Source organism: Narcine bancroftii, chromosome 14, assembly GCF_036971445.1.
Source record: "Narcine bancroftii isolate sNarBan1 chromosome 14, sNarBan1.hap1, whole genome shotgun sequence".
Lineage (NCBI taxonomy): Eukaryota > Metazoa > Chordata > Chondrichthyes > Torpediniformes > Narcinidae > Narcine > Narcine bancroftii.
In genome coordinates, this window is record NC_091482.1 from 61,140,492 (window position 1) to 61,154,060 (window position 13,569).

Below are 13,569 nucleotides of genomic sequence, written 5' to 3' on the forward strand. Positions count from 1 at the left end.
ACCAAAATTACAAACAGAGGAGTAAAATAAATTAATAAAACCATTTGAAATAGAAGAATTACAGGAGATATTAAAAAAACTACCGAACAATAAAACACCAGGAGAGGATGGATTCCCAATAGAATTCTACAAAACATTTGAAGACTTATTAATTCCTCCACTCCTGGAAGTAATCAACCAGATTGATAAAACACAAAGCATACCAGATTCATGCAAAACAGCAATAATTACAGTAATACCAAAGACAGGGAAAGATCCACTTGTACCAGCATCATATAGACCAATATCTCTACTTAACACAGATTATAAGATAATAGCTAAACTATTAGCAAACAGATTGGCTGACTATGTACCAAAAATAGTAAATCTAGACCAAACTGGATTTATTAAAAAGACAAACAACAGACAATATCTGTAAATTTATTAACTTAATTCATGCAGTAGAAGGAAATAAAACTCCAACAGTAGCGGTTGCTTTAGACGCAGAGAAGGCCTTCGATAGAGTAGAATGGAATTATTTATTCAAAGTACTACAAAAATTCAGCTTACCAGAGAAATATATTAATTGGATTAAAGCATTATATAAGGGGCCATTGGCGAAAGTGACAGTAAATGGATATATATCAAAACAATTTAACTTAAGCAGATCAACAAGGCAGAGATGTCCACTATCTCCCTCACTGTTTACATTAGCTATAGAACCACTAACAGAACTGATAAGAACAGAAAATAAAATAAGAGGGATAAAAATAAAAGAGAAGGAATATAAAATCAGTCTATTGCAGATGACGTTATAATATACTTAACAGAACCAGAAATACCAATAAAAGAATTACATAGGAAATTGAAGGAATATGGAGAAGTATCGGGGTACAAGATCAATGCAAATAAAAGTGAAGCAATGCCAATGAATAATGCGGATTTCACAAAGTTTAAGAAAGAATCGCCATTTAGATGGCAAACACAAGCAATGAGATACCTAGGTATACAACTAAATAAAAACCTCAGCCATCTATATAAACTCAATTACCATCCATTAATGAAAAAAATTACAAGACGACTTAGAGCATTGGAAAGACTTACCACTAACACTGATAGGAAGGATAAACTGTATTAAAATGAATATTTTCCAAAGGATACAATACCTATTTCAGTCATTACCAATATACCTAGCAGAGAAATTCTTCAAGGAGTTAAAGAAAATAATAAGGAAATTTTTATGGAAAGGGGGGAAACCGAGGATAGCACTAGATAAATTAACAGAATGGTACAAACAAAGAGGCTTACAACTACCAAACTTTAAGAATTATTATAGAGCCGCACAATTAAGATACCTATCAGATTTTTATCAAACAAGGGAAAAACCAGATTGGACCAGATTAGAACTAGATAAAATAGGGAAGAAGATACCTGAACATATACTATATAAATGGGATGAAAAATTGGTGCAATGTAGGAATTCTTTGGTATTGCATCATCTGCTCAACATTTGGAAGAAGATTCATGTAGAAAGGAATAAAACAAATTACCAACTACCAAAACTAATATTGATGCAATATCAGCTAATCCCTTTCACAATAGATAACCTTTCCTTTAGAGAATGGGAGAGAAAAGGGATCAAAAGAATAGAAAATTGTTTTTCGGGAAATAAATTATTATCCTTTGAACAAATGAAGGATAAATATAATATAACTCACGATACAATGTTTGCATACTACCAACTGAAATCCTACTTGAAGGACAAATTGGGAAACAGTCTGAGGTTACCAGAAGGAAGCAATTTTGAATATGTGATTACAGACACAATGATAATTAAAATATTTGTAACAAACATGTACATCAAACTGCAAGAAAAGGAGAATGAGGAAACAAACGGTAAACCGAAACAAAAATGGGAACAAGATCTAAACATAAAGATAAAGAATGAAAAATGGGAGAAGCCATGCTCCGGAACTATGAGAAATACAATAAACACGAAGTTATGCATGATACAATATAACTGGATACACAGGCTATACATCACACCTCAAAAGTTAAATAAATGGGACCCAACAGTATCTGACATGTTTTCACTGTAAAAAGGAAACGGGAACAACAATTTGGGCATGTGAGAAAGTGGAAAAATTTTGGGAAGAGCTAAACCAGATATTAAATAAAATCACTAAAAGCAATATACCAAAAAACCCAGAGATCTTCCTCCTAAGTAACATAAAAAACAAAGAATTTGGACTTGATTTGGATGGTGCACAAAAAAGATTTGTTAGGATAGCCCTAGCTGTAGCAAAAAAATGTATTATGTCAGCCTGGAAACTAGAAGACAACTTGAGAATACAACAATGGTATATAGAAATGAATAAATGTATTCCATTAGAAAAAATGACATATAATTTAAGAAATAACATTACAATATTCGAACAAATATGGGAGCCATACATGAAACACAATAGAGAAATCCTACCGTGGACATCTACCACCTAAAATGGAGAAGACAACGAAAAGAACTGACTCAGTAAAATTTCTTGTTTATTTTTATTAAGTGACAACATTGTTTAACGGGTTTAAGGTATCTTATAGATTGAACTTCAAATAAATGGGGAAGGGGTGAGGGAGGGAGGGAAGGGAGGTGGAAAAAGGGGGAAAAAATGACACTGTATATATTTAAGAAGAAAAATGTCTATGTATCTTGGTCAATATGGTTTATAGTGTGAAAAATAAAAAAAACCCAAAAAACACAGAGTGGAGGGGATGTGCAACGAGCTGCCAGATGAAGTGGTAAATGTGGGCTTAATTTTAACATTCAAGAAGAATTTGCACAGGTACATGGATAGGAGAGGTATGGAGGGCTATGGACTGAGTGTAGGTATAAAAAATGGTTTGGCACAGACGAGAAGGAGCCTGTTTCTGTGCTGTAATGTTCTATTCTCAATCATATTCCCAGTGGTGATCACAGCTGCATAGATGAAGAGGATGTGACTTGTCTCAGAAACAGAACCAGGCGAAGAGTCAGGATAATCAGGAGCTGCATAATGTGTTGGAAAAGATGTGCACTTCCCCCCACCCCACCAGCTCCTGTCACTCAGCAGGTCAGTATCAACACTGACAAATAACTGTGTGCATAAAGTCTTAAATTAGATTATATTGGACAGTTTCCATGAACCCTTAAGGCAATTTAGAAATGAATTGTGTCTTGGTGCTCCTGTGGCCTGCTCGGGGAACAACCACATTACAATGGAGAGTCTGAAAAGTATTACCAGTGGTTTGATGCTCCTCACTGATCTTCTCTGGAACATTCAGTAGCCTCAAGGCAGTTGAGGGAGTTACTGTCAGCAGAACACAAAAACAAAACCATCCGTCAATCAGAGGACAGGGCAGAGAAAAGCAGCCTTAGAGATGGAGGCAACAAGGCAGCAGACAAACAGATGATCATCCGAGGCTGGCGAGACCAGGGGGTCGGACTGACTAGTCACGAAGGGCAAGAGGTCAGGGACCGATGTGGTTGTGCAGGTGGATACTGAGAGGCTCCATTGAGACTGTTGTGAACAATATGGATGGTGGGGGTGAGCAGCAATGACGGAAAGGTGTAGTGACCAATATGGATATCTGCAGAGAATTGGGGGGGGTGGGGGTGGGGTGACCACTGATGATCTGCGTCATCTGACAGACGTTGGCATGTAGAATCTTTGGTTCGACTGTGGATGTGGGGCTTTTGGATAGGGCACAGCAAAGGTTTACCAGGACTTTGCCTGGGCTGGAAAATATTAGCTGAAAGAAGAGTGAGACAGTCATTGGTTGTTTTCTCTGGAGCATCAGAGGGGAGATCTGATAGAGGTTTATAAAATTATGAGAGGCATTGATAGTGTAGATAGTAGAATCTTTATCCCAGCGTAAAAATGTCACACATTAGAGGACATGTATTTAGGGTGAGGGAGAGGAAGTTTAAGGGAATCTGCAGGACTGGGTGTTTTGTACACAAAGACCGGTGGGTGCCTGGTATGGGCACCAGGGGTAGTAGTGGAAGCTGGCACAGTAGTAGCATCTAAGAGGCTTCTAGACACATGTACACATATGCCAGGAATAGAAGAGAGAGTTAAATTAGTTAATCGTTCAGTACAGAGAGCATGGGCTGAAAGGCCCTTTCCTATGCTGTACTCTTCCATGTTTCATGATTTCTGTCAGTTTTGATGGACTGCTTGAGTTGGAGTGACCAATCATGAGGACAGGAGTTTGGAGGTCCGTGCTGATGGACGTATTTAGAGTAATACTTCAAGAGAAATCTCGGCCTGTTCATGATGCAGCCCTGAACTCTGTTCCAGCAACAGCAGATGTGGGTATGTGAACTGCATTCTCGACATTTCCTTGTCTCATTTCTTGCTTCATCTCTGCCCCCTTATTCTGTCCCCACCATCTCCCACCTCGTTCCGTCCCCACCTTCTCTCTCCCCTCATTCTGTCCCCTCCCTCTCTCTCCCACCTCATTCTGTCCCCTCCCTCTCTCTCCCACCTCATTCTGTCCCCTCCCTCTCCCTCCCACCTCATTCTGTCCCCTCCCTCTCCCTCCCACCTCATTCTGTCCCCTCCCTCTCCCTCCCACCTCATTCTGTCCCCTCCCTCTCCCTCCCACCTCATTCTGTCCCCTCCCTCTCCCTTCCACCTCATTCTGTCCCCTCCCTCTCCCTTCCACCTCATTCTGTCCCCTCCCTTTCCCACCTCATTCTGTCCCTACTCTCTCTCTCTCCAACCCCTCCTTATCCCACCTCATTACATCCCCACCCTGCCTCCCACTCATTTTGTCCCCAGACTCTGCCCCCTCATTCCGTCCCCAGCCTCTAACAGCTCATTGCTCATCTCCACCACATCTGCCAGCTCATCCTGTGTACCCACCATATCTGCCACTTTGGTCTGTCCCCACCACTTAAGTAATCCCACTACGTTGAACAGCTTGTCCATGTCCACCACGTTTGACAGCTTGTTCTGTGTCCCCACCACATCTAACAACTCATTCCATGTCCCCACCACGTCTAACAGCTCGTTCCATGTCCCACCATGTCTAACAGCTCGTTCCATGTCCCACCATGTCTAACAGCTCGTTCCATGTCCCACCATGTCTAACAGCTCGTTCCATGTCCCACCATGTCTAACAGCTCGTTCCATGTCCCACCATGTCTAACAGCTCGTTCCATGTCCCACCATGTCTAACAGCTCGTTCCATGTCCCACCATGTCTAACAGCTCGTTCCATGTCCCACCATGTCTAACAGCTCGTTCCATGTCCCACCATGTCTAACAGCTCGTTCCATGTCCCACCATGTCTAACAGCTCGTTCCATGTCCCACCATGTCTAACAGCTCGTTCCATGTCCCACCATGTCTAACAGCTCGTTCCATGTCCCACCATGTCTAACAGCTCGTTCCATGTCCCACCATGTCTAACAGCTCGTTCCATGTCCCCATTATGTATGACAGCTTGTTCCATGTTCCCACTATCTCTGCCAGCCTGTTTCATTATCTTACTACCCTCAGCTCTAGTGATTAGCTGAACTGGATTGTTTCAGGTTAGTTTTGCTAATGGCTGCAATTCCGGGAATCTAAGGTGGAATATTATCCAGATGTTTGCATGTACCTGTGCACAGTTGGCCTTCACACATGCGCCCTTCCTGCAAGGGACCAGGGCAGTGCAGCTGCCAGTCCTCCCGTCGTGCTGAGGAGCAGGTGCGGCTCCGTGTCTGCACTCCTGTCTGTTCACAGTCTGCGGTACAGGGACCCCATTCTGACCACTGGGACCAGGAACTCGAAGCCCCACCAGAAATTGATCCTGGAGGTAAAAAAAGACTCTGGCTTGATTTGTGTTGAATTATGCCAGCATATTCAGAAATGTGTCACCCTATTTACTGTGCTTTGTTTGAATTCTGCACCCTCAACTCAGCCCAGTGAGCCTGTTCCCAGGCATGTGCTTTGTTCCTGAGTCAACACTATTGTCCTCTTTCTGGTGTTCACCCCTCCTGTTGTGGGACATTCTGACCCCACTGTTTGCACCCCTTTGTCCAGAAAGGACTGCTGTTCTTTCACTGGTTCAGTAACACTCACAGTATCATCCCTCCACAACCTGCCTTTTTTACCTCTGTCCCAGAGAGCAAGCATCAATGTCAGTTGCTCCCTCCTTACAAATTAACACATGGCTTTCTGGGGCTAGGTGACTGGCTGGGTTCCCTTTTCTGATGGCTAATTCAACCATCTCTTCCATACCAAAAAAAGTCCTACTACACCCAAAGTCCACTGGCAAGGGACATAAATGTTCTGTACACTGTTCCCAATAGCCACAGCACAAAATAATGTGGGGGAAAGCCACACTCCCTCCTCCCAAAGATTAGCACCACGTTCTTCAGATGTTCACCTATTAACTAGCTATGTTATCTGACCAGACCATGTGTTTCACCTTGCCAGCATTTTGCTTCCAAATGACCTCAGGAAAAACTCTAGTTTTATTTTATAGCTTAATCTGCCTCACAGATTGTGTAGTAAATTTTTTTTTTGGAGTTATCGTTTACTTCCTGTAGAAGTTGCATCACCTGCTGAATTTCTCCAGCACATCTGTGCATTGTAAATAGTTTAATTACATTGCACAACAAAGACTTTCTTCCTGAACACTTTTGGGTGTATTTTATGGATTTTGGTCTGTTGATTTTAAAAATTTCCTTAAAATTTTCCTGTCATGATTAGATATTTTTTTTTTAAATATAATAAATTTGTGATTTCCTGTCATATTTTAAGTCTACTTCAAGCAAACAACACCTTCAAGTGCAACAAGTCATTCAAAATCATTCTCTACATTTTCCCTTGGACGTCTTCCCTGCTGATCTTGGTGTAGTCAGTGATGAACATGAGGAAAGATTTCACCAGAACATTGCAAGTATGGAAAAGCAGTATCAGGGCAATTGAAATCCATCAATGCTGGCTGACCATTGTTGGACAATGACACAAGAGGCATCAGATGCTGAGTACAAATGAAAATCAGTTGAACTAACGCAATGTTTCAGCATCACTATGTGATTAAACATGCTAAATTAAAAAAAAGTTAATTTAATGTTTCTCCAACTTCCTATGTTTTACAACAAATCTGAAATTATAATTGTGCTCACAATCCCCAATTTTTTTTTTTAGGAAGCAAACTTTCTGAAAAACTTTGTTGTCCAATGTTATTTCTCGTATTTAATCTGTGTGTCCCATCAAAATTTGACCTTCGAAAGTGCATCACCTCACATTTGGATTCAATTTCACCAGTCGCTGCTCTGCCCAACTGCTCTGCATCTTGGAGACAAAGTATGAAGCCGGCTGACCTCAGTGAGCCTCCTGGGTGAGTTTTGATCTCAACCAAGAGCAGCACATACCTTTGGGGCATTGGAACCTGACAGCATAATTTGAGCAGTGCTTTCCTGAGGGCTGCTCTGTGTTGACACACCAAAACCCGTGCTGATGACTGAGGTGAACTCTCTCTCCTGTAAATGTGGCCGGGACACCTTGTGTGGTGCGAGCTTCAACACCAACTGGTGTAGGGCAGAGTTTGTCTGGGTAATAATGCCGGATGGCATCAAGACGCTCATAGTCTCCATTCCCGCCAGGGTGGTCGATGTTGAACCAAGGTGTCCACAGCCAGTGCCCTGAAAACAAGAAATGTTACTGCTGCAGAATCAGCCCAATCTAACATCTGCCAGACAACTACCTCTGTCCATCATCCTTCACCCATCCCTGGTTCACCAATTCCCCACTGGCCCTGATTCTACCCATGGTATTTTTTACTTCAACCTTGGTGTCTGCAATCTTGCATATTTTACCATGTGTATTACCCATATTTTACCATGTATATTGTCTGCAATATACCAGCTCACACCCCACCCCCCCCACCACCACCAACCATACTCTCAGTCCTGAAGGGTTCCAGATCACTGCATTGACCATTCTTTCTCTCCCACTGAAGCTGCTTGACCCATGTTTAGCTTCAGATTCCAATGTCTGCAGTTTCCTGTGTTTCTCTCAAATGCTTATTGCAGTAGACCAGCACCGCCAATCAATACACGTCTCAAGACATGAAGAAACAAATGTGTTAGATGTTTCACATAGAGCACATCTGTAAAATCAATCCATAATGACCCTGTCACAGACAGAATAATAATCCACAATCCACTTCCCAGAAGCAAAAGTTCCCACAGGGACTTCCAACAACGCGTCTGCAATAGTATTTAAAAGGAGGTGTTTGGACATCATGTTCTCGACGGTTTGCAAGCTCTCCCCAAGACCTGTCTTTGTTACTGACAAATTATTCCAGATTCCTAATTGATAAAACATATTTTTTGTTCAGCCTTACTGAAGATTTCTGCAGTTAGGAGATAAAATTTCCATAGCTTTGGTCTGTCAAATTTCTCAAGGGATTTGACATCTTTGCAGTAAATATGAGAGAATTTTCTGTTTTTCTCTGGAAATATCATTCCAGACAAATGAGAAAAAGCATGAGGCATGAAGTGACATCTGGAAGCATTTTGCTTCCCATTCTTTCAACCTTTCCTCATAGACTCCCTCAACAGTTTTTTCCTAGGTCCTCAACCCCCCCTCATTTGGGATCAGGCCCTTATCCATGCCCACGACCTGCCTATTGTCCACCTTTGGCACAGAGAAACAGTAGTCCTTGGCATGTCCAAGTTCTCATTCTGAGTAGCAAACCAATCTCAAACTCAAGGGCATAGGTTTATGGTAAAGTGTGGGGGGGTGGAGAGGGTCAGACTATAGTTAACCCCCTTTTGCAGAATGCAAGGGATGGAGAATCAAATGTTCTACCTCCCCAGCAGGTGATGTAACTGTTTCTCTGCACCAAGGGTGACCCAATGCAACAAGTGGATCTTCAGGACCTGATGCATGTCTCCAGGTTCTGAATGAGGTGAAATAATGGATCCAAAATGTCCTGGGATTATGAAATATCTCAATCAATTGGAAAATTTCAATGTAGCATTAAAGTAGGGGGAGGTAAAGTATGGAAAGGCCAGCCTGATCACACGTGGCAAGAAGATGTAGAACTCCTTGCAACAGGCTTCAAAAAAAGTAAAAACACAAAGCTGGAGAAACTCAGCAGGTCAGTGTATTTTATGTAGCAAAGATAAAGATATGTAACCAACATAATCAGGCTTGAGCCCTTCAACAAGGATCCCTGCATGGATCTGAGGTTATCAAAATAGCACTGACTGCTGTTTTTACCACTTCTCAAGAGGTTTTGTAACTTTACCTTTGCTACATAAAGAACTGTTTGACCTGCCGAGTTTCTCCAGCACGATATTTTTTACTTCAACCTTGGTGTCTGCAATCTTGCATATTTTACCATGTGTATAGACAAGTTAACACTAATGTTGGCAAAGAGTTCATGGATGTATAATTTCTTTCAAACTGCAGGCTGGATTATGTGGAGCAGTTTGGATTTCCAAGGGAGATTTGAAGTGCCAATAACCAGAGGACACAGGTTCCAGGTGAGGGGGGGGGAAGAGATTTTGTGGGAACGCAAAGGGTGGTGAGGGTATAGAATGGCTTCCAGAGGAGGTGTTGAGGCAGAACTATTGCAATGTTTATGAAACATTTGGAACTGGTACATGGAAAGGATGGGTTTAGAGGGAACTGGGCCAAATTCAGGCAGGTGGGACGAGTGTGAGTAGGATATTTTGGTTGGCATGGGTAAGGTGGGCTGAAGGGCCAGTTTTCCTGCTATATGACTAAAGAAATTATACATGGTTAATGGTGTTGGGCAGGGGAGTGCCAGTGATAAGATGAGTGCTTATAAGTGGCCTAAATGGAAGGTTGATGTACACATATCAGCTAATTGCTGAACTCTCAGAACAACATACAATATGAATACATATCCTGCAAACTAAATGATTGGAGAAGGACTAGAGCCCAACGCCTACCTTGTGATGACCCACAGACCAGCCCAAACAAGACAAAGGCGTTTGCCAAGTTCCGATCCATCTTTGTACTTCTTAGGATTATGTATCTTCAGACATCAACGCCTAATCTCATCAAATGTGATCACGAGCAAATCCCTAAAAAAAAAATCAAAACAGATTGCAGGCTAAAAAACTGCCATGGCAATAGGAATCACCAGCCCCTTTTTCACCAGCACCTTGTCTCAAGAATTAATGGTTAAGGATCCAGTGGAGAAAGAAAGCAGTCAGCCATCAGCGTCAAATGACATCAAATCACATCGGGGGGTTGAAGGCCTCAACCCCTACTCATATCCACACCATCAGCTGACGCCAGCATGCTGATTAAACCAGTGGAAAAAGGACAGCAGAAAGTCACCCATTTCCAGTTGAAGTTAGACTCTCCTATCCCTGGGGATGAGTGTGTTCAGTAGAAAAGCAGTCAGAGTCCGGGTTAAAGGTGGCCCAGTGGAAACAGCACAAACGGCTTCCTATCTCAGGATCTGTGGTGAAAACAGTTTTCGAGCAGAATGTACCCAGTGAGAAATGAATAAGGAGGCTGACAAGGAGTGGTGGGAAATTATAGGGACAGGGAAAAACAAGGGAGATCCAGATACTCGCTTTGTTTATGAATGCGCCACACCTTTAAAGTTTAGAAGTTTATAGCATAGAAAAGGGAAGAATTATCCCACTGTGGAGGGAATAACCCGTGGAAGACGGGGATGCTTGGTCAGTGATTGTGGGAGTAGTTGTCCATATTTATGGAATTTTGCTCTGACGGGAATGAGGCCATTCTGCCCATTGAGTCTGGTTTGGCTTTTTCTCATCAATATCAAACTCTACTTTACCCAGTAGAGGTTCCCCCTCATTCTCCCAAGGCCAATAAATTCCCCCCATCTCGAAGATGTGGGGAAAACCGCTTGTGGTCCCAGGAGAAGGAATTCGGGATGGAGGCTGGTATCGCTGACTGTGGGTTAACTACCGCACATTTACAGGGAGTTGCCTTCTGCTCCAGGATTTCAGTCCAAAGCTCCCGGCAACTCCACCCCCTGGAGTTGAACACCTTGACTCAATGTCTGGACTGGACAGTGGTGGTGATGTCCAGACGCAGGGGAAGTGAGGGAGGGAGTAAAGGCGTGGAGGGGACGGGTCAGGGTGATAGAGGAAAGGAATCAGCCTGTCGTGTGCCCTGGACGTCTGACCGCAAATATTCTTGTTTCTTGCCATGAAATGTCATCCATCCCTCAACCCCTCCCCAGTGTCCCGCTGACGAGAGCAGACAAGCCCGCTGAGTCCCACTCCCACCTCCGCTCCCCAGTTTGGGTTTGAGCAACAGTGATCGATCTATTCACTGTTCAGTTGATCTTTTCCAAGCCCACGAACGAGATTACTGCCCCGACAAACCACGCGGGACCTATCCGCTTCCCGCACCCCAGGGACGTGTGGAGGTGACTGGGCACCTGCCACACAGCAGCGCTCAACTACCCGGGAAGCCAGGCAGCCACACTTGTCCTCAGGTGGTGTCTGTCGCTTTAATTCATTCTCTCTCTCGCTTACACACAGACAGAGACACTCACACAGACAGAGACACTCACACAGACAGAGACACTCACACAGACAGAGACACTCACACAGACAGAGACACTCACACAGAGCGGCGCCACTTTGCCCGACTCTCTGGTAACGCTCCTCACCGGCTGTATTGACCAGTCCTGGGTCCAGATCCAGACGGCCGAGGACAATGGGTGCCCCTGGCCCGGACTCCGCTCCGGAGACCCCGGCGCACTTACCTCGCTCGCTCCGGTTGCAGAAAGATGGATCCACTTACAGCGGCTCTGAGATGATTGGTGTCTGTCTGCAGCCGAGTGCTGTTATATGAGGTCTGGGATCTGTCAACCTGGCGTGGGAACGTCCTTTGATCAAACTCCGACGCCGCGCCAACAGCTGCGGGGAGCAATACCATGAAGGTAGCAGCCGCAGTAGCTCGTGAAAAACATGGGCAGGCCCACCCACGCACCTCAGCGCAGACAAAGAGCAGAGGGGCAGGTCACTCAGTCCACCCAGTCTGCCCCACTGTTTAATAACATCGAGGCTCCACTGCCATCTTCCCCGTAATCAATGTCCTGGAGATCAAAAATCTCATCAACTTCAACAATTCCGCCTCCACAGCTGCTCTGAGTAAAGAAAGCCAAAGAACCACTGTTCTCTGAGAGAAGGTCTTCCCCGTTCCATCAAATGAACAATCCTTGTTCTGAAGTGGCCACACAAAGTTAACCTATCTCAGGACCTGGAACATGACTAGGGGCCTCCGTCTTCCGCTACACATCAACAACTCTGTAGTGGAGTGCACCATGTTCGCTTAACTATTGTGAACATGCATCTCCTCACTTGTCAGGAAGGCGCAACAGAGACTATACTTCTTGAGAAGACTGAAGCAGGGAAAGCTACTGACCACCGTTACCTCAACCTCCCGCAGGAGCTCAAAAGAGAGCATTCTGGCTGGCTGCATAAAATGTGGTCCATTTACTGCAGAGAAATGGATTGGAGGACAACCCACAGGACCATGAATGGCAGAGAGGATCACTTGATCTCCCTCTGGATGTGATCTACCAAAATCATTGTCTGAACAGGGCAAAAATCATTGAGGACCCCTTCCACCCTGCACAAAACATCTTTCAGCTGCTCCCATCAGGAATATCAGCGCCAGGAACACCAGGGTGAGGAACAACTTCTTCCCACAGGCAGTGAGAACGCTGAACGACCAAAGGAACCGCTCCCCCCTCTCTGCCTCCCTCTTCTCCCCAACCCCCAGACCTCATCTCTCCCCTAAATCTGGCTACCTCCTACCCTCCTCTCCCCCTCTGACCTCCCCTGCCCCCCCACCTCTCCCCCCATCTTCCCCATCTGACCTACCCTATCTCCTCCCTGACATCCACAACTCCCTGATATCCTCAACCCCCTCCCCCCACCAAACCCCCAGCCTTCTCCCTCCAACCTCCCCACTTCCATCTCCACCCTCGGACCTCCCCAACCCTCCACCTACCCCTCCCCCCATCACCCTCCACGATACCGATTCCCACTTTGACCCCTGCTTGGTTTTCCTCTCTCCGAGACAGAACACTCAGTCTTCAGCAGAGGCCTCACCTTCATCCCACTCCATCCACACCTCAGAGTTCCATGAAAGCCATGGTGCTGAACTCTTCTTCTCTCTCTGCCTCCAGGCCCACTTCCATGGCTCTCCACCTCTCCCCCAACCAAGACCCTTTCTCCCGCTTCAAGCCTTCTTCCTCCTCCTGGACACCTCATCCTGGCCAGCTGCCCGCTCTGGATCTTTTTATTTCCAACTGTCATAGAGACATCAACCGTCTCAACTTTACCACCCCCCTCTTATATTCCACCCTCACCTCCTCCAAATGCTATGCCCTCCACTCTCTCTGCCACAATCCTAACCTCACCATCAAACTCACAGACAAGGGTGATGCAGTTGTGGTCTGGCACACTGACCTCTTCCTTGTTGAGGCCATTCGAAACTCTCAGACACCTCCTCCTATCTACCCCTCCCACAGGTCTCCACCATGATACATCAAGCCACTGTCTTCAACACCATCTCTCACCTCAT

General features: G+C 44.6%; 1 protein-coding gene across 1 annotated transcript in view; it reads right to left on the reverse strand.

The window, feature by feature from the left end:
- The window catches only part of LOC138749747 (cartilage intermediate layer protein 1-like), a 29,736-nt gene extending 17,646 nt beyond the window's left edge, over nucleotides 1-12,090 (reverse strand). Inside the window, exons 1-5 of the mRNA XM_069911557.1 lie at nucleotides 11,741-12,090; nucleotides 9,936-10,070; nucleotides 7,383-7,652; nucleotides 5,618-5,809; nucleotides 3,252-3,320 (exon numbers count right to left, since the gene is read on the reverse strand). Coding sequence (XP_069767658.1) covers nucleotides 3,252-3,320; nucleotides 5,618-5,809; nucleotides 7,383-7,652; nucleotides 9,936-9,996 — 592 coding nt within the window. The 5' untranslated portion in view covers nucleotides 9,997-10,070; nucleotides 11,741-12,090. The remainder of the gene's footprint in view (nucleotides 1-3,251; nucleotides 3,321-5,617; nucleotides 5,810-7,382; nucleotides 7,653-9,935; nucleotides 10,071-11,740) is intronic.
- Between the last annotated feature and the right edge of the window lie 1,479 nt (nucleotides 12,091-13,569).